This window comes from Apostichopus japonicus, chromosome 9 (genome assembly GCF_037975245.1).
Source record: "Apostichopus japonicus isolate 1M-3 chromosome 9, ASM3797524v1, whole genome shotgun sequence".
Lineage (NCBI taxonomy): Eukaryota > Metazoa > Echinodermata > Holothuroidea > Aspidochirotida > Stichopodidae > Apostichopus > Apostichopus japonicus.
Window position 1 is genome coordinate 31,996,140 of NC_092569.1, and position 21,515 is coordinate 32,017,654.

At 37.6% G+C, this 21,515-nt stretch overlaps 1 protein-coding gene across 7 annotated transcripts in view; it reads right to left on the reverse strand.

Moving 5' to 3' along the window:
- Window positions 1-6,477: 6,477 nt before the first annotated feature.
- LOC139973168 (coiled-coil domain-containing protein 25-like) overlaps window positions 6,478-21,515 on the reverse strand; it is a 28,532-nt gene continuing 13,494 nt past the window's right edge. Inside the window, exons 1-9 of one of the 7 annotated variants that reach the window (XR_011795156.1) lie at window positions 19,924-20,067; window positions 16,747-16,907; window positions 16,241-16,288; window positions 15,375-15,414; window positions 13,991-14,118; window positions 11,750-11,853; window positions 10,400-10,602; window positions 7,847-8,372; window positions 6,478-7,512 (exon numbers count right to left, since the gene is read on the reverse strand). Coding sequence is in view for 3 of the 7 variants with exons in the window: in XM_071979650.1 (XP_071835751.1) it covers window positions 8,291-8,372; window positions 10,400-10,602; window positions 11,750-11,853; window positions 13,991-14,118; window positions 15,375-15,414; window positions 16,241-16,288; window positions 16,747-16,771 (630 nt within the window). In the remaining 4 variants the exon portion in view is untranslated. Of the gene's footprint in view, window positions 8,373-10,399; window positions 10,603-11,749; window positions 11,854-13,990; window positions 14,119-15,374; window positions 15,415-16,240; window positions 16,289-16,746; window positions 16,908-19,719; window positions 19,892-19,923; window positions 20,068-21,515 lie in introns of those variants that run through there. The other 6 variants (XR_011795155.1, XR_011795154.1, XR_011795153.1 and 3 more) reach the window with 6 other exon arrangements.

The window sequence follows — 21,515 nt, forward strand, 5'->3', positions numbered from 1 at the left end:
ATTTAACACAGTACAACAGCGTTACGTGCAGTTCATAGTGTAGTTTATTTGCAAGTGTAGGAGTTGCAAAGTAGTCCTGGACGACTTCGCTTATGTTGTATACTGTATTACATGTAGGCTTACTGGCAATTCACTACATAAGGCAACAACAGTACAGTATTTGGACCAGAGTAACCAATCCTAGACTTGCTCGTGACAGCTATCTAACAAGAACCATCATGTATTGCTTACAGTGGCTTATTCCGGTGCTTCTCATACCGCTTCCGAAGTCTCTCTTGACCCCAGCGATTCTTCATAACCACACAATGTTTATTGTGCTTTATTTAACCAGTTTCGTGTTGGAGCGGAAACCGTGCGCTATATGCAGCATAGTTTTCGTGATAGCAGTAGCGTTGATATGCTATAGTTGCTATCCAAACTGTGCATTCATTTTATGTGACAGAACTTGTGATGCAAATCCAGCATGATGATCATATATCTTGGGGGAGTAAAAACATTAAGCCTTAGCCTACCTAACTTAGGCTAGCACCACATTAATTCAGGGTGTAACTAGTGCAAGGCTATATCATGATTCATGGGCAGTGTCGGCCTAGCTTTTGTAGTGGGACTGTTACTAGTCGCACAGTAACATGTGTAAAGCCTACATTATATACTTCACAAATTATAGATTGTAATGTAACAGTAACGTAACAGTAAAAAATAACAACAATTCACCAATCTCAAATAGTAACTTGAACTTTAAATAAGTCTGGGCGAACTAACAGTAACACACTCAATTATGCAATATATTAACTGGAACAAGCATAGTGTGAATGTTGCCTAGTGACAGCACAATGTAAGAGCATTTTCAAGAATCATACTGTCGGTAGCCTACTTCACTGAGCAGAAAATAACAACAAATGACTTTGAACCAGGCTATCTAGGACCCTTTTTTCCATCGTTGCAAATGAAATCAGGCAGTGCTCATAGTACATCAATCTATGTTGAACTTTGATGATTCGGTGAAGTACTGTATTTTATCACAAAATAATTCAGGCCAATACTGAAAAGGCCTCAAGTACCTTTAGTACAATATGCAAAAGAACTGTTGCCTTAATCTCAGTCATGGCTACAGACAGACTGATGTTTTCAAAGTTGATGAGTATTTCAAATTAATGAAGGACTAAAAAGGAATTTGTTTTGATTTTGGAAGAGAGGAAAAGAAAACTTGATGATGCATATATGACAGAATTTTTTTTCAATTTTATTTCTTATGCAAGTGTCTTGTTCCTAGCAATAGTGTGTTAGTGCACTAAAACTAAAAACAGAAATGTTTGAGACTTGCTCAAAGTTTGTGAAATCTTGTCAATTATTCCTGTCGTTTGGTTACCCAAGAGGAATGACTACCTATCTATGGAACAGCAGTGGATTGGGAATCAAAAATAACAGCATCTTGAAAACTATTCCTGTGATACCTTTCAATTTGAGTTTTCCAGTACTCAGACTAAATAAATACTCTTTACATGGTTTGATTTGTTGGACTGTACTACTGTAAACAGTGGCATACCGAGATCAGCCTTTTTCGGGATTTAGCCAAAGCGATGAAGCTCTGATCTCAACACTTACAGTTACTGTAATCTAGGAGTTTGGCAGAAAACAGAACATGACATTTACAGTAACTGGAAGACTGATCAAAGGTCCATAGACATTGAATTGAACATCTCACAAGATGCTGTACCATTTATTTGGAAATTAGGATATTTTGGAAAGAAATGCCAGTACTTTCTTTACCTTCAGTATATGGAAAGCTATGATGGAGAAAAACATTGATAATTATGGATATGGCCAAGTGAAATTTCTATTCATTAATTTCACTGGGTTCAGTGGTTTCTTAAGAATAATCATCGATATACTATGTATCTTTCAACAAATTTGTGTGGCTTTACTTGGAACAATAAAACAAAATTCAGAATCTAAATCCAGCCAATGCATAGATTAACTCACGCCAAACTTTTTACTCTGAAAGGAACAGTATGACATTTAAGACAATTCTACAGCAGAGCAAAACTGTACCAGTTCTACAGTAAGTGATGTCATGAACTGTTTGGACTGTGTTTTATTTACCTTACAATCAGTGATGTTCTTACTGTACTTGGAAGTATAACTTTAACATACAGTATGTGTTAAGTTAACCATCATTGTTGAAATCACATGTGATACTATGGTATGCTACAACTTTACTGAGCTGGACAAGATTCTCTACAACTGCTGCATGATCTCATACTGGACCAGAGCTATAGAATGACCTGGAGATGACCTGAACATTGTCAACGATTTTATAGTACAGATTCAGACTGTCAGAAGTAAACAAAACTTGTTTCGTATTGATCTCAGGGTTACAGTAGTCTGTAAACTTTTAAATACTGTACATTTTTTTGTTGCTTTCACATGTATGTTGAAGGCGGCCCCTGGATGTTATTTCAAGATTGCAAAACGGCTTTGTACTTTACGTCATGTGAACTGACATTGGCGGTGTGTCTGCAGTTACAGTACCACAGATCTAAGAGAAAGGATGACGGACTAAGCTTGTGTCTTTGGATTGAGTCTCCTACCAGATAGTTCAGCAGAGAAAAAAAAGAGTTGGGTCGAGGTGTCAAGAAAATTAGGAATTGAGGAAGCAAAGTAACTGACACAGAACCGTTTTGCAAAACAAACTACTTGCAGGTCTGTGTACATTACTGTCGGCCTTAAGAGCTGAGAAATGTGGTAAAAACTTGCCAATCTAACAGTCTGAAGGTTTTCAATGGCAGAAGCCTAAGCTTTATATTAGCATGTTGAGGTTGCTGCATGAAATTGCATTGTCTCACAGAAGGACACAGTACCACCATACTTCAGTTTAAATCTATTGATCTGGCAGTTACAGTAGATGATAATGGTCTGTTTCTTGTGCAATGAGTTTCGACTTTGTTAATTTATTTCATATAATATGATTTTGTTGTATCCCAGTATTTTGCTAACAAGTTACATACCCATGAAGTTTATTAAGTTTTCATATTTTGTCAAATCTACCAGTAAAGTGTGGTACTGCTGCATCAGGACTGTCAAATACTTTAACTTCTCTGTCATGATAGTACTGTAGAATCAATATCCAATATGAGTCAGCAAGTTATTAACTGTTCTGAACCAGGGCTCGAACATAGATCTGAAGCCAAGTTCTTAAGTACAGTAGCTTCTAAGAGATTGATACCATGGGCCCCTCTGGAGCAATTCTTTTGCCATATTTTGACTATCATGGTGAGGAATTTATGGAATCTGTAGTGAAATTATCTACTGTACAGTAGTGCCATTTTTAGCACCAGACAAATCCCGAGTTGACTTTTCTACCTATGTTTGAGCCCTGTTCCGAACAAATACTTTGCACAAGGATTTGGGAATGCTAATTTTTGCTGATGTGGATCGCAGAAATTTAAATCATTCGAAAGTTTGGGAGAAAAGTAGATACTGTATTGTGTATTTACATGTACAGTAGCACAAGTCTAATGTCAATGCTTATACTGTACAATATGTGTTCAATACCAGAGATATTAGTGTTAGGAAATTACTCAGGTGCTGTAGCAACAGGTAGCCCTAATTTGAATATCTATTAAAAATGATATTTTATTTAGTTATACACACTTCTGGTACATTAATTCTTTGACACTGCAAAAGCAATCAGTACTGTATAAATAATACACTGTATTATTTATACAGTATTTGTACAGTCTTTGCCCCACCAGGGCCCTAGGGCGGTCCCCTGGACCCCACGCCTTTATGCTCGCACGCTATGCGTGCTCGGCGTTTTCTCGCGATTTCGCTTAAAATTTCGTTTAAACGTTTAAACGAACAAAAAATCGGCCGTTTAAACTTTTAGGTCTTTAAACGAAAACTCACAGCCCTAAAATACAGTGTCTCTGCTCTGTTGTATCTAAGAGAGCTGCTATATGCTGTATCAGATAGTATGCTACTCTGTGAGGTAGTATCCAGATTGGCCCACTAGTGACCTGCTGTACTTGATTACACATGTGTGTATGTTATAACTTATTTCAGTTAACTTATTTCAATGAACAATTTAATCTTTTATGGACAAATTTGATTTGTGTAAGTGTCCATGCAGTTAAAGACAATGTAAGTTTATGAGGCCAGAGATAATTAAATTGCTTAAAGTTATAAACTGGAGTTAAGTTGTACTTAACAATTTGAAGATATCAAAGCTTTACTGTAACAGTTGGTTACTGCTTTTTTTTTTCTATAACAGCTATGTGGTTTTGTCACCATTGTTTACACATGCTCTATCTATAGTCAGTTACAAACAATACTTTATACCATTGAGTTGTTTATTTCCTGACAAGTTTACAAATCTTATGAAGTATTGTACATACTGTACTAACCATTGATCACACCGAGATAATTCCCTTCATTTATTCACCTAGTGAACATCAGTTTAGCGAGTACAGGGTAGTTTCACAGGAGAAATGGACTAGTAACAAGAGTAACAGACTTTGTTATGCCAACAGTTGTGTGATTTTTTATAATACAATAACACATTTTCTTTGTCGAAATGAAACTGGAGTAGCCAAGAATATGAAATGAATTGTCATGGGATTTTAGTAGCAGCAGTTAATAGCAACATAAAGCTGCTTTACATGCAGTGTTTAATGATAATCTTGATAGTAAGTCTTCCTGAGAAAATCACAGTAGTAATTTGTGACCCCAACTTTGCAATTATTACTCCAGATTAATCTTTTACATTAAATCCAATCAACTTTGGAAACTTATATCCCACAATATTAACATGGTCTGTAAGTTTTTCTTTCAAACCCCTTAAGTGTACCCCTAAAAATGCCATTAAACCTGATGTCATTTTTGTATTGAACTAAATTTCAAGTGACAATATGTTTAGTAGGTATGGTACATTGTAGTTCCTATATATATCTGTAGTATGGTAACCACCAGACCATGGTTGCTAATGGCTTAAATATCATAAGACGACTTTTATTCACAACCAAATGTCATATTTTCTCTGTTCAAACTTTCTTCACGCCGATATTTTGACATGACAGTATCTGTTTCTCATGGTCAATCCTTGATACATGTAGTTTTATGAGGTCAAAACTTTTTGCACATTATTTTTTTGATTAGTTATCTTCTGCTGAACTTCCAGTTTGTGTGAATTCACCCTTTTTTTGGCGATTTCAACTGGGCATGTGTGTCGTACAGTAGTTGTAGTTTCCAGCCATCCTATTTTGATACAATATCAACCATGCACCTTATATCGCTTATTATTTTCACTTACAGTAGTAGTACTTCACTTGATTTTACAGCAGAATTTCTAACCTGTCGCATGATATGTGACTTGGATGTAATAATTCGTAATACCTGATACAAACTTTTGTTGTAAAACTCATCTCTGATTTCTTTTTCACAAGTTCTCGATTTTGCAGTTCGAATCATTAGTGGAATGTTGTCTCAATGATCCAGTTGATACCTGGAACTGTCTATTTCAAGTTGAGTCTACATTTTACTTTTCACATTATATGTGAGGTTGGAACTTCAAAACATCATTTCTTGTGTAAATAATCCAGTTGTTAGAACCAGAGAGAAATCAATTTTAATTATCAAAATGACTTAAGATATGATGAACCATTAGCTGCCTGTGTGATTTTTGATGAGGATGAAAGTAAGGCAATAAGAATGTGTTGATTTTTACTAACAAACATGATGTTATTAATTCAATCTATTACTGTATATAATATCACTTTTCAGATATGAAAAATTCAAAATTAAATTTGTTAATCTCCTCCTCTGCTTTGTTATATTATTTGTTGTTTGTCCAAGTAAGTATTTCTCAACTTAATCATTTCATAAAATTATTAGTAAAAGTGAAGCCAAAAAAGAAATCCACAGTGCTTGATGGTATTAAAAATTCCCCAACTCAAGTTATTGTCACCTTAAAACTTGTAAATACCAGAATTTTTCACTCAATTATAAATATCATGCAAATACATCATTTTCCAAACCTGTCAGTAAATGCCAGAGAAAGTTTTTTTAAAAACTTGACCAGTTATGGCATGTGTCACTAAATAGTCTCTACAGTGGTTCCAACCTTTTTGCAACTGCAACTACTGTACAAACCATGTCTCCTTCCTTGATCGGTTCCCCGATGTGCCATCTACATACAGGAGCCATCAGGGGCTTGCAGAATCGTTTTCACAGGCCTTTACAATTAATTTCTACGATATCCTTCCCTTTTGGCAGAAGTGCTATTACCTTGAAGAAGTTTTGCTCATTATCAAACTGGTAAAAGATTTGGCTAACTGGTACATTCAACGGGTACATTCCTACAAATATTTTCCTGTTCAGGTACTGTCATTTGTGTTCATTCATAGTGTAATTATTGACGTCTTCAAAACCTTCATATCTGCTAAAAGCTGGTAAACAAAGGAAATGCAAACCCAAAAGTGAATGTTGCTGAATTTAATTGGTCTAATGAATGAAGTACAACAGGAACAGGATTAACTTTGAGGAATGTTATCAACCAAAGGTTGGTCTGTGCTCGAAACTTCCTGCCAGTTATCTCAATTAAACATTAAACCAATGAAGCCTTCTTCCCTAGAACATGGATGATGCATGCAAAAGAATTATAAAAAGCTGTATCCCAAATGAAGTCTGTTTTGGAGGAAAATATGGAATTGATGTCCTGGTGAAGGAGTTGACCCTCTTGGCCATATTTTGGGTTGTCTTTGGCAACTGCCAAAGTGACCAAACCAGTCGTAATAGATCAAATCATTTTGCATGCTTCCTGTGTGAAGCTTAAATCTGAATTTGACTTTTTCAAACAGCATAAATTTCAAGATAATGTTGAGCATCTTCAAATGAAACATTACAAGAAAGCAAGCATTGGTATAAGATTTTAGCCAGACGTGAGTACCTCCAAATTATAACCAGACGCGATTACTTCAGTTTATAAGCAGATTATTTCAGTTTAAAACCAGATGCGATTACCTCAGTTTATAACCAGATGCGATTACCTCAGTTTATAACCAGATGCGATTAGCACAGTTTATAACCAGATGGGATTAACTCAGTATAACCAGACGGGATAACCTCAGTTTATAACCAGATGGGATTAACTCAGTCTATAACCAGACAGGTTAACCTCAGTCTATAACCAGATGGGATTACCTCAGTCTATAACCATATGGGATTACCTCAGTTTATATAACCAGATGGGATTACCTCAGTTTATAACCAGACGGGATTACCTCAGTTAATAACCAGACGAGATTAACTCAGTTAATAACCAGATGAGATTACCTCAGTTAATAACAAGACGTGATTATCTCAGTTTATCACCAGAAGTGATTACTTCAGTTTGTAACCAGGTGTGATTACCTAAGTTTATATCCTGACGTGATTACCTCATTTAACAACCAAATGTCAATTCCTATTTATAATCACATGCCATTTCCTCAGTTTGCAACCAGACATGATTACCTCAGTCTATAACCAGATGGGATTACCTCAGTTTATTACCAGACAGGATTAGCTGTCTATAACCAGACGTGATTTCCTCGGTTTATAACCAGATGCGATTACCTCAGTTTATAACCAGATGTGATTATCTCAGTTTATAACCAGATGCGATTACCTCAGTTTATAACCAGACATGATTATCTCAGTTTATCACCAGACGTGATTACTTCAGTTTGTAACCAGGTGCGATTACCTCAGTTTATATCCTGACGTGATTACCTCAGTTAACAACCAGATGTCAATTCCTATTTACAACCAGATGCCATTTCCTCAGTTTGCAACCAGACATGATTACCTCAGTATATCACCAGACGTGATTACTTCAGTTTATAACCAGACGTGATTCAGTTTATAACCATAATACCAAATCTAGTTTGGATCAACAAAACAATTGCTGGAAAAAACTGTTCTTCACTTTCTACCAGCACCCCTGACTGTTACGTCTCCAGCCCTTCTCATATGCTTCTTCATTCGCCCTCACAGCTGGTCTTCTCATCAGAAAGGCCCTATTCTTTTCCCTCAAAGGCTTCCTACACTGACATGAGTTTCTCCTGGTTCAGGTTCCCTCTGATGCATGAAAGGCCCGGGGTTAAGAGGTCATCCACCTTGAATGAAGAACCATCCTGATGTGAAGAGATATTTAGTGCAGTTTGATCCAGAGTGGCACGTAAGTTTGAAGCAGTACCGGCTGAGTGAACTTTGACCTCAAGAGTGGGAAGACTAGACCTGATCTCTTGTGTCACATAAACTCGTCTGAGGCATCTGAGTCCATCTCTCTATTGCTCTTCATGTTGTCAGACTGCATTAAGGATGAATAACTCCTGTCAAATAAAACAAACAGAAGAAATTAAAGAAACCGTGATAAATCATGTGACCAAGAACTGAAGATGATTCGGCAAAGCCAAGATATGACCAACAGCATGTTTATATTGTGTTGTTTTATGGTAAAAATCCTAAGTTTGTCAGAGTATTTGATAATAAAATCATGTTACAAAAGTATTGGAATTGATATCAGAACACTAAGATTGTCAAGCAATCATGGGTACCATAGAAATGGTTATTCTTAAACTGTCAATTGAATGCTGAAGATTTTTGAAGTTTAAGGAAACCAGCAATCTTCATTTGAATCATTTCACTAAACAGACCCTTTAAAGGAAAAGTAGCATTTAAGATCCTCAAAGGCAACTTGTTACTCTACAGCCATTACAACTTGCACTAGGATGTAGAAATTATGACATAAAACATTGCATGTTTCAAGCAGGAGGGTAGGAAGCTTCCAAAGAGTGGTGGGGGGGAGGCACAACATCAGAGGGGCACTTCCTCATTCCACAACCACCACTCGTGATGCTATAAACCGTACTCACCAGCCATATCACTTAAATATATATGATGTGTTAGTATGCTATCAATACTATTATGGTGCATGTGAAGAATTAAAATTAAATATTAAAATTAACAAAGGCTTATAAGTTAAGATATCAAAAAGACGATTCTTCATCAAAGGGGCACATTTTATTTTCCAGTAAGGCACATTTGCTATTTTGGAAAAAAAGGGGGGCGCGTGCCCCAGTGACCTTGAGATGATGTTTAGCATAACAGGATTTTAAGTATCATAAAAACGTGATACATCGTCAAAGGACATATTTTGTGTGATGCAATATAGTTGTGCTGTAAGAGTGGTGAATGTATCGAAACTTACAATCACGTAACGTCAGAGTTGTCAGACTCATTACCTGTCTCATTATAAACTCGTCAGGGCATCACCCAAGGTTAGATCTGCAATCCTTCCCTTTCCCAATACTTACAGTGCTCATACTTGCGAATAACAATATCTGGTACTGCAAGGCAGAGCTCTATGAATCATTGCACACTCACAATATATTTATAAATTATACAGAGGTTTCATGTGCTACCAATTTGCCATACTGTAGTTGTTTAATTAATTAATTAACAGTTCTTATATAGCACAACGTACCAATAAGTCTCGCTGCACTGTTCTTAACCCTTGTAACTTGTCACACCTGCACACCAAAGTGTGCACAATTCAAACAATCTCTCCTGTGGCACCACAGTGCACCACAGCCTTTTGTCCCCTGGGGGACTTCCCATAGGGTGCAGCCACAAACTGGCGCACGCAATTATATTTACAAGTCACCTCGCATGTCCCTATTTATACACCTGGGTGAAGAGAGGCAGTGGAGTGCCTTGCCCAAGGACACAACGCAATGATCTGGCCAGGGCTCGAACCTGTAATCCTTAGATCACAAGTCCACTGCCTTATCCACAATGTCCCCCTGTTGTTTACACTGCAATCGACCAGGATGGGTTAACATGGTCACACCACACACGTTTGATCTCTAAGACATCGTGGACTTCATTTACCCAGGACCGTCTTAAGAGATCACCGGGCCCTGGGCCCGGCAATCGAACAGGGCCCCTCAATCAAGTGAGTTCAAAATAAGTTGCGTGAAAAATTGACAACCTTGACAATCGCTCAAGCATAGACATGCCTGCATTTACCACCCCTCGCTATGTCGCGAATAAAGCATAAAGCTTTAGCTGAAAAACATACGTGATATATCTAAAAGCTGAATTACATTCTAGAAGAGTAATCTTCCAGTCGCCCTCCATCCCTTACCTAACAATACTGGACTCACCATTTGTAACACCCTTGTGTTGAGTCTTTCAACTGGGGAAACTTACGGAACTTGCGGCATTTTCTGGCCTATTCAATAAGTTTTCCTCCCAGATTAAGACATGGGGTTACTACGGTTGCGGGGCCCCTGACATCGCGGGGCCCTGGGCCAGGGCCCAGTGGGCCCATGCATTAAGACGGCCCTGCATTTACCTGAGTTCGTCCTGTTCTTGTTTCTGTTTCATGGCTAGCTTTTCCTGCTTTTTTTCTTCCTTCTTGACTTTCTTCTGGTCTTCTCTTTCTCGTCTGTCTCTCTTCTCTCTCTCCTCCTTCACATCGACCTCTCTCACTTCTTTCGTCTTGTTCAGTCTGTTTACTATATCACCAATCTTCTTTTCTACTTTAATCGTCCTCACCTGTCAGTTGTAAGGGTAAAAATACACTTAGACATACAGTATTATCATTACAAACAACATTATTTATTTATTTATTTTACAAAATTTCTATAGAGCCTTATCCAATCAGATATTGCTGTAAGGCGCTTTACAGTAAAATACACACAAACATGATATATACAAATATATAAAACATTAATGTAAGGTATACAAAGGGTAGAAAATTTGTTATCCATCTGACAATAAATTGTATAAAAACTTCAAATGGGAAATCGAAAACATTACAGTACTTTAAATTGCATTCACCATTCTTTTGCTAAATAAGATTAAAATTGTGTGTAAAAGTAAGAGGCCCTGACGTTTCGATCCTAGCAGGATCAGCTTCAGAGTCTGAATGACAAGTTACAGTAACAGAAGGGACAAAAACATGCACAGAATACAGACAGGTTAATGAGCAGGGTGAACACAAAAGAGACCTATGTAAGAGGATTAGTAGACAAGGGATGGAGAGAAGATAGAAACCAACAGGTTCAAGAGGAGAGTGAGATTAAAATGATAAGCTAAGTATGTATGGTAGTATAGACAAAACCCTTGACCTTCACTACATGTGAAATTGACTAAGGTTTGATTGAGCAGGCACTCAAAAACAGTCATGAATGTTTTGAACTAAGAAATGACAGGATGGTTTATTACAAACATTCTTTACACAGCACAAAAATCTGGAGCTGCCAATCCATTTACCAGTACCCTATTAGTTACGAACATGGTATCATAGGAACTAATACCATTAGGGTTTACCTGCACACTCAGTAGGGTCATGGTGCGATACATACTGTACCCTTCATTCAATATATATGACATGGTATACTAGTTATCGCCCTACTGGGTGCTGGTGTTGTAATTGTGTATTTTAGCTACCATCCCTGTACAGGTTACAAGTGTTGTAGTGTGTGTATGTTACCAATTTACCATAGTATAAAGTAATATATATATATATATATATATATATATATATATATATATATATATATATATATATATATATATATATATATATATATATATATATATATATATATGTATATATATATATATATAAAAAGATATTGATCTAAGGGTTCTCATCCTCGCAAGATGAAATAGTCAAATTGCTACTCGATGAACTGACCTCTTTATGTCTATGAAAGCCGACTTGTCCTATTGCCATGTCTCCGGTCTTCTTCAGGTTGGCCCATGGGGTATAGACCACCCCCACATTATTAATTTTGCAACCTTCAAAGAGAAGACAACAAAGGAGAACAAAAAAACGCAGAGCTGAATAATCAAAAGCACAATAATGATCAAGAATCTGAACAACTTTGCGTTCTCTGGAAATAGTCGAAACAGTCGGCATATGGATACAAGGTTATTACCAGGGATAAAGTTATCCATCATCGCAAAAGGCTATGTAAAAAAGTCAAGTTACTGTACAAGTGTAAAGATAGCAGATTTTATACACAAGAACAGTGGTATAGCCAGCAGTCTATTGTTAGGAGGGCAAGATTTTTCTTAAGGGGGACAACCCCATGACGGTTGATGATAGGAATTACTTAGAAATATATGTATTAACAGGCACCTAATATGTGATAATAATGTAATATCTCGGTCTGATTACCAAGTTCTGAACTTATATGAAGTATGAACATGAGCCCCGAGGTATGAATACTTGTGATTAGAACTTGAAAAAAATGTAAAAAAGAAGTATTTTGAATACATCACTGGATTTCATTGGGGGGGGGGCAAGAATGTAGCACAAAGCAAATTTGAGGGGGCATTGCCCCCCTGGCCCCCTCTGGCTATGCCACTGCACAAAATTTGTAGCCTTCAAAAACTGCTAATCAAAACATGGACTTTTAAATTATTACCAGTATGACATTTGCCCAAAATTGATGATAATTAACTTGTTGCAGTAGTATACAACATCCTGTTACTGATTAAATGATTATCTCTAATTAATGAAACAATCCTGGACATTTATCTGTACACAATGTTCCTAAGAGAAGCCAGAGGTAAAACACCTGATTCATGGGATTTTCTTTGGAACCGCGTGGGGGGTCACCTACTAGAGGCATTACTAATCATATTATGTTTATGCAGAAGTTGGCAGAACACATCTGCAAGGATAATTTATTTTGTTTTTTTTATTGATTACAACATAATTAACAATTGATCTTATCCTTGCACACCTTTTGTGCCCCCCTGCATAATCCCCCCCCCCCTCGGTAGTTTCCTCCTCTACTTTAGAACCAATGACCCAGATTGATAGTCGATGCAGTAGCAGCAAGAGTTACTGCTCACACAAGGAAACCTTGCAATGATTACCTTGTATACTGTTTGCTTTCACCAGCTGTGCACAGTCCTCTAGTACAGCCGATGGGATATCCTCAATACTCACATACAATACAATATTGTTAGTCAATGCAGTAGCAGCAAGAGTTACTGCTCACACAAGGAAACCTTGCGATGATTACCTTGTATACTGTTTGCTTTCACAAGCTGTGCACAGTCCTCTAGTACAGCCGATGGGATATCCTCAATACTCACATACAATACAATATTGTTAGTCAATGCAGTAGCAGCAAGGGTTATCGCTCACACAAGGAAACCTTGCGATGATTACCTTGTATACTGTTTGCTTTCACAAGCTGTGCACAGTCCTCTAGTACAGCCGATGGGATATCCTCAATACTCACATACAATACAATATTGTTAGTCAATGCAGTAGCAGCAAGAGTTACTGCTCACACAAGGAAACCTTGCGATGATTACCTTGTATACTGTTTGCTTTCACAAGCTGTGCACAGTCCTCTAGTACAGCCGATGGGATATCCTCAATACTCACATACAATACAATATTGTTAGTCAATGCAGTAGCAGCAAGGGTTATCGCTCACACAAGGAAACCTTGCGATGATTACCTTGTATACTGTTTGCTTTCACAAGCTGTGCACAGTCCTCTAGTACAGCCGATGGGATATCCTCAATACTCACATACAATACAATATTGTTAGTCAATGCAGTAGCAGCAAGAGTTACTGCTCACACAAGGAAACCTTGCGATGATTACCTTGTATACTGTTTGCTTTCACAAGCTGTGCACAGTCCTCTAGTACAGCCGATGGGATATCCTCAATACTCACATACAATACAATATTGTTAGTCAATGCAGTAGCAGCAAGGGTTATCGCTCACACAAGGAAACCTTGCGATGATTACCTTGTATACTGTTTGCTTTCACAAGCTGTGCACAGTCCTCTAGTACAGCCGATGGGATATCCTCAATACTCACATACAATACAATATTGTTAGTCAATGCAGTAGCAGCAAGGGTTATCGCTCACATAAGGAAACCTTGCGATGATTACAGTACCTTGTATACTGTTTGCTTTCACAAGCTGTGCACAGTCCTCTAGTACAGCCGATGGGATATCCTCAATACTCATATCTTTATGGAGCCGTAGATAAACGTGTGCTGATGACAACTTGTCCACGTGAAACCTGCAGTAGGAATAAATGAACTTTGACCCCTTTAATGATGAAGACTTAACATGTGTACTTCTCTCAAAATGCAGCATTTCTACTACTGTAACCTGGAGTGAAAGCAATTGTTGGGGAGGGGGCGTGGGGGATGGTAGGGAGTGTCAGGCAGGACTCCAGAAAAGTGCAAAGGTTTTGAGGCATAAAATGACAAATTGTACCTCAGGCCTAATACATGTGCACATGTTTAATACACAGCTGATACAGGGTATCCAACATAGTTTTTTCATGCCCCAAAGGGTGCCAGCCGTGCTCTTAAAGATAATACTGTATCTGCTTTAAGTTAAGTCCACCTCAAGAACCATGACCGCATAAGTGACACTCTAGTTTACAAACTTGTACGTCTGCAAGAAAATACTGAAAGTTTCCCCAACAGCGGCATGTCACGTCTGGGAAGTATAACATTACCTTCAAATGTTTTAAGTAAGGGAAACACCACGAATATGCAGTGATGGAAGTACATTTTTATGGTTTAACAATAATGTATTATTAATAGTGGATAAATAATATAGACATTATATAGTGTTATATTGACAAAGACTTAATTATCATGCTGACATCACTAAAACCCTACTGTTGCCAGATGCATTCCTAATATTTCACCAGATATAAAAAAAAAAGAAGAAAAAACTAGCATCTCAACGATACAAAATGTTACTTGGATGAGACTTAAAGATGCAGAAACATATATATATTGTTTGTTAAACCATGAAATGAGGACAGGGCATTATTCCTTTCAAGTTGGTCTGATTCATATCTATCACCAATTACATCACAAACAACTCTCCTTGCTCCTTCGTATGAAGCTGGGATTTTGACAAAAACATTCTTCTTCATAAATGTCAGGATTCTTGTGTACTTGACGGGAGAAATATTAGAAAATCAACAACCCTGTATCGAATGTTCGATAAAATGATTTGCACATTATTACGAAAGACATATTAAGACTGTCCTTACGACGTGGTTTTGACCTAAGATGCACAAATATTCCAGCAGTTTCCTAAAGCAACGATCTGCAGGTACAGTAATAGATTTTGCTTGATTCTGGTTCTAGGTTTCAAGACATAATTAATTTCTTAAGATTGTGGAACTGTGGGATGAATACATAAACATTTTACTTGGTACAGTAACTATCAAGATGCCTGTGTGTTGCGGTAATGGGGAAGGGAGAATAATGAGGAAAAACTAAATAGACCTATAATAAATAAGGAACTTACCAGATATCCTCTGGGAAGCCAAACTTGATAAGATCTTCATCTATTGAGTAACACAAATAGAGAGAGAGAGAGACAGTAAACAATGTGTAGAACAAAAAAACACTACTGTACCTACTACCTACCTCTAAACAACCAACCTCACAATAACTCCAAAACTTACTGGTTAGGGTATTTACGAACCACAACACCTACCCGTCGCCTGTCACTGTACAGAACACTGGAGATGAACTCACATTTGTTATGATATGCAGTCATTGTACATGAAACTAGAGTGAGGGGTATGTGGTCCACTAAGGTTGGATGTTTGGACATGGAGTGTATCCATGATGTCACAATCATGTTAGTAACATTTAAAATGTTGGTAGGGTTGTGGTTCTCATTAAGTGTCATATTTTCCTACAGTACAGTACTGTAGCTACAGGTAAGCCTTTAATTCATACAAGTACAGTACCTTTGGCCTTTGGTGTAGTCATAACTCTGTGTTAATCACAATCAATTTGAAACATCTCTAGACTATTCTTGCAAGTACTACAGCCAACCGGTTGAGTTCAAAACTCTGCTGTTGCCCCTGGAGACCAACTTCTACCCACCTGTGCTCTATAATTTTGTAGGGTCTTGGCTCTCCTGCTTGATATAAATATGTCTATATATCTAGATAGAAAGATGGATGGATGCATGCATGGATGGATAGATCAATAGATGTAACATTCTAGAAATTGTCAAAATTTGCAATCTTTTTCACAACAATTCTTATCTAAAATCTTTCTAGAAGTACAGGAAAATTAATAAAGAATTATTTGGAAAACAGTCAACGCTGACCCCCCCCCCCCCCCATCCAAAGAATAAAGAATATTGTGAGCACTTACTTTCATGTTTGTCCACTCCCATGTAAATCTCAAAGGATGGCGAAACCACTGCAAGAGAAAATAAACAAGTTTCAGTTTAGTTAGTACATACAGCTCTGCGGTCAATACCCACAGCACAGTGTATAAACGATACAGCGATGGACATCTCAGGTCCAGCTAAAGATAACAAGGTATCACGTTTTTAACTGTCTGCATTTTGTAGCGACATGAACAAAACGTCACTTGCAAGCAACAGAAAGTTAACTTTTTCAGATGGCCGCACCTGGTTTGGGGCGAGTCTTCAATGCCTTTAAGAACTTTAAAAAAACATTTAAACTGCAAAGATCACATTCATTATAACTTGTTCTTGTAATCATTTGAGTTAACAAAGGTTTGGTGCAAGTCATGGTATTCATTTCAAAATATTTCCCCATGGTTTAAACATGTGAGTTAACACGATTGATGTATATGAAGTACTGAATACATGTTAAAGTACATGAAATACTGCTCTATGTTCTTCTACAAACCTTCGCTTTTGAAGAATATAACCATTGTTCCAACTTCTAATTTGCTGCTGAATGTTTAGATGTTATAATCCACCTCTTTGATGATGAAGATCCTGCATACAGCTCCAGTTACCTTCTACTGCAAGTTTTGGTTACTTCTCAGTTTAAAATAGATTTAATACCTGTTGAAGCAGAGTAGACATTAAAACTACAGTAAACATGCTATTTTACAGGTACAGTTTCCAAAAAACACAATTCAAGTTCTCTGAATTTTGTAATGTAGGACTTCCTAATTTAAAGTCAAATGATTGTTGCTAAGTCGATCCACCAATTTAAGTTTGCCAGCCACCCTATACAATTAACAGTCATAGCAAATAGTATCATACAGTACTGTATACAATTAATACTAACATGTAACGAACAGGGTATGACTAACTACCATGGTCCAGTATGGTACGATATGGTCCGAATGGGTCCGGTATGGTAATTAGTCATACCGCTAATATAAACAGTATTTGTACCATATGCACTCATAGTAAGTACCATAACCAAGCTCTGGGTTCCCTGCAAATGTACAGTAAAGCTGTACATACTAACTTGCTACGCAGTCACTTGATGGGCCAAGCATTTTGAGAACTGTAGATTACTTTTAAGTCCGTATATACATGATCACAATATCGCAGGATACATACAGTATTTAAGAAATAGCACAGTTGGCCTAGCCTTTGTTATGTACAGCCTTACTGTAGTAAGGTTAAAGTCGGAACATGTGAGACACTAAAAAATATCAGCAGTCGTTTCTATTTTAGTTCTAAGGCTAACCTTCTTTCCTAAGCAATATATTTCTGGTAGATTCACTTCACTTTGAAAGGTGCATGTACAGTACTCTGTTACAGTAGGTTTCAGTTGTTTTCCGCATACGTTACTTTCCGCTGATTACTTTCCTCTGAAAAAATTCTTCTGCGGAAAACACCTTTTTTTCACTTACATATACACTTTATTTTTCCTCAATTTTAGGATACCAAATTTAGGCAGGATGATTAAAATAACATGAGAAAGTTTCAAAGAACGTCGATGAAGGATGGTTACTGTAGACTGAGTTCATGTCAGAAAAGTTAAGCTGCATAAATAATTTGCAGGAGGCTTGGGGTGTTTGTAATTAGGGATTATTAAAGAAGAATGAGGCAGGTGGATAAAAGGGCAACTTGACGCCCGCGTTATGAAGGATTGAGTATCTAATAAAGTATTAAAACTGCGGTCCACGTAATGATGGTTTAAAAAAAGTTGTAGCGAGACCAAATCGTCACGGCAGCTCACATTTTTTCACCTTCATGGCATATCGAAAACTACAACCCAAAAAGATGGCGCTGTTTAACTAAAATTAAACTTGTGCTTACAGCCTAAGCTACAACCTTAGCTATCCTAATAATAATCTAGTCTTGAAGCTACATTTTATCCTGAAACAGTCAAATCCTATCTTCTCCATCTTCCTAAATACCTTCCATATGCCTTATCATTTCAGTAAGTTATTCTGTTCCTCCCCCCCCCCAAAAAACGGTACTTTCCGCTGAAAAAAACGTTGTTTTCCGCTGACAAATTTGTTTGCGGAAAACACCGTTTTGTTTCAGCGGAAAGTAACGTGTGCGGAAAATAACGGTACCCCTGTTACAGGTACAAACTGCTTCAGAATGCGTTCAACCTTGTTCGGGATATCTTGGACATAAATGGGAGTTCTTAGACGTGACATACAGTATATTAGGCAACTTTTTAACAAAATGATTTCATTGGAGAATTTAGTATTGAACTTAAAAGGAAGTAGAAATAGCCTCTAGAGCTTTGGTTAGCCTAGCCTAACAATACTAAGGTTATCTGAAGTTAAAATTGAGGATAGCTATTCTGCACAGACTGTCGGTCAATGTACAGGTTGGCAACTTTCATAATATGAACAGGTGTCTGTGAATTCCTGATCAATCTTAAAAATGTTAATTGAGGTGTTACACAAAAGATACTGTCTGCCAAAATACCTAGCCTATACTGTAGCTAGGTAAACTACATTTTGGTATTCATTCCATCACAAAAATGATAGTTTTCTCACGATGTTCCTTAAAAGGAAAATATATTCGTGACATATTTTGTAGCCTACAGGTAGGTCTAACAATAGCCTATAGTGTAGGCCTACTCAATTTCCAAACAAGGTGTTGTTAAGAAACTTAAATGTTTGCCTACCACTAGCAGTAGCATGGTGGGCTCATAATTGACGCACTTAAGGATTTGATCAACGATGTCTATCAAGGAAAACTCCAAATCACTCAACTGTATGTGTTTTTCATATGTGAAGTTCCTCAGAAATGTTATGATCTCAAAAGATTTAAGGTTCTGTGCTTATGCACCGTACAATTGAGCAGAATTTGGTCACAAAATGTCTGCTGTGTCAAGGTCTTTCATACCCCTAAATTGACACATTCGTCGATTAACTAACTGTAGTGTAGGCCTAAGTATACATCCATTGACTTTGGATGCTGTTTGCTATGCTCTGAACCTCTAAGCTTAGACAGGTCAGGTCCCAGAGAGAAGTGGTATTATATTGAGGTAATTTTGGTTGTTTTTAGGGAGTAACATTTCCAAATGTCCAAAAAACGTGCAAAACTGGGGAAGGGTGTTAAAAGCTTAAAAAATACAACAATTTGGTCAGCAAATAGCTGAAGTTGAATCCAACTCATAAAATATGTAATTCTGCTTGACTGCAAAAAGTTTAGGTGGCCTGCTGTATCTTTGCTAGTAATAATTGAAGGTGCGTCAATTACGGGGGTGCGTCAATTATGAAGCCTTGACTATACCAGACACACAATAATGCTCAATTCATGCACTGAACTAGGCCTTTTTTTTTTCTTTTTTTTTTAACCCTGACTGTCAATTCTCCTGTCTAGAAACTCCCGACTGTTCGAGATCTCCCGATTTGATCCTAGTCTATACCTACACCACATTTAGCCTTACCTATTCATTGTTAAGCTTTAGCCTAGTCTAGCCCCTCTCGCCATTTTTCAGGTTTATATTTGGCCTTTAAGGTTCACGTGCGACATGCTACTGCTAGTCTGTAAGCTAGCTTCCAAGTTAGATGAAACATTCGTGGCTTATTAAAATGCCGGGTATTTTATTTTTGACCAATTTGAAGTATATTATCAATACAGCAGTACTTACTCCGCAATATTTGATTATCTGGTTCTAATCAGTAATTGTTCTAATTTATCTTGCAGTCAAAGGTTTACAACAGTAGCAAACAGAGAGGTTAATTTTTAGTCAACATGAATGATGAACTACTGTAGGCTAGGCCTATAAAGTATAATGTACTGTAAAGTAATATGCACTGGGCTTGCGTTCGTGCATGATACACGATAGATAGTATCGTTAAACATGTCGGTCTAATCAGCTGTATGGGCCCTTGGTATGGAACGCGAAAAGGGTAACCATATTTCGTTCAATGCCATTGTAAACAATTCCTTTTGTTGAGACATTATATTTCACCTATTAATATTGTATTTTGCTGTTCGCGATTGCCATTTAAGTCGGAGAACATTAACGTAATCGATCACGGTAAGATTGAAAACACAAGCATAGGCGATTGAGCTGGTTGAGGGTCGGGGTGGGAGGCACGTGCTCCAAAGATAAATTGGCACACACACACAAACCCACATGAAAAGGCGTCGGAAGCTATTTTGGATTGGTACGGCAGATCAGAGTATGGCCATCTATCAAAATTATCGGTGGGACGTTTTGTAGGAAAAACTACGCTACGCGCCACCATGGTTAGCGCGTAGCATAATAGAGAAGATTTTGCAAAAATGCCTCCCAGATTGCAGGAAATGGCACTTCCCGAGCTTGAAAACAAGACCTGCCAGAGGAGCCACATTTAGCCTACTGGCCGTCATCATAATTGAAAAATAAACCTCCCAGATTATATTTTGCCATTTTTTTTCTTAGTCCTCCTTTTTTTTTTGCGCCATGAATATTGGGTCCGGCGTTCGCCGGACCTGTCGTAGGTTCCGACGCCCCTGCATGAGCGCTCCTTTTCATAAGTTAAAAGTGTCAATTCTTAATAAAAAGGAACATTGTTCCATTTTAATGTGAAGACTGTTAATTGGTATTTAAGGCTTGACTGATCGTAATTAATATTGCCATCTTGTTGGGAAAAACAGCGGAACAATTGGTAAGATTGAAAACACAAGCATAGGCGACTGAGCCGGGTGAAGGTCGGGGTGGGAGGCACGTGCTTCACAGGTTAATTGGCACACACACACACAAACCCATATGAGTGCTCCTTTTCATAAGTAAAAAAATGTCAATTCTTAATAAAAAGGAACATTGTTCAATTTTAACGTGAAGACTTTCAATAGGTATTTAAGGCTTGACTGATCGTAATTAATAGTGCCATCTTGTCGGGAAAAAACAGCGGAACGAATAATAATAATTATACAGAGTGCCATTTTGTTGAAAGAAATTCTAGCACTGAAAAAGTCGCACAAAACGACAGAGGGCCCATTCTGAAATATTGATCCTCATAAATGAAAGCCACTTGTCCAACTGTACTACGTGAGTTTGTGCTCTAGCACTCGAACCATTCATGCATGAGCCCTCTTACGCCGCCTCTGCGAGAACGTAGAAAAACCTCTATTAATTGTTCCTCAGATTAACTCTTATATCCGTGACACTCCAGATATCCTCAGGAAACTTGAAGATATCAAGAACCAAATCCCCAGTACAGCCATCATCGGTACTTTCGGTGTCACTTCTCT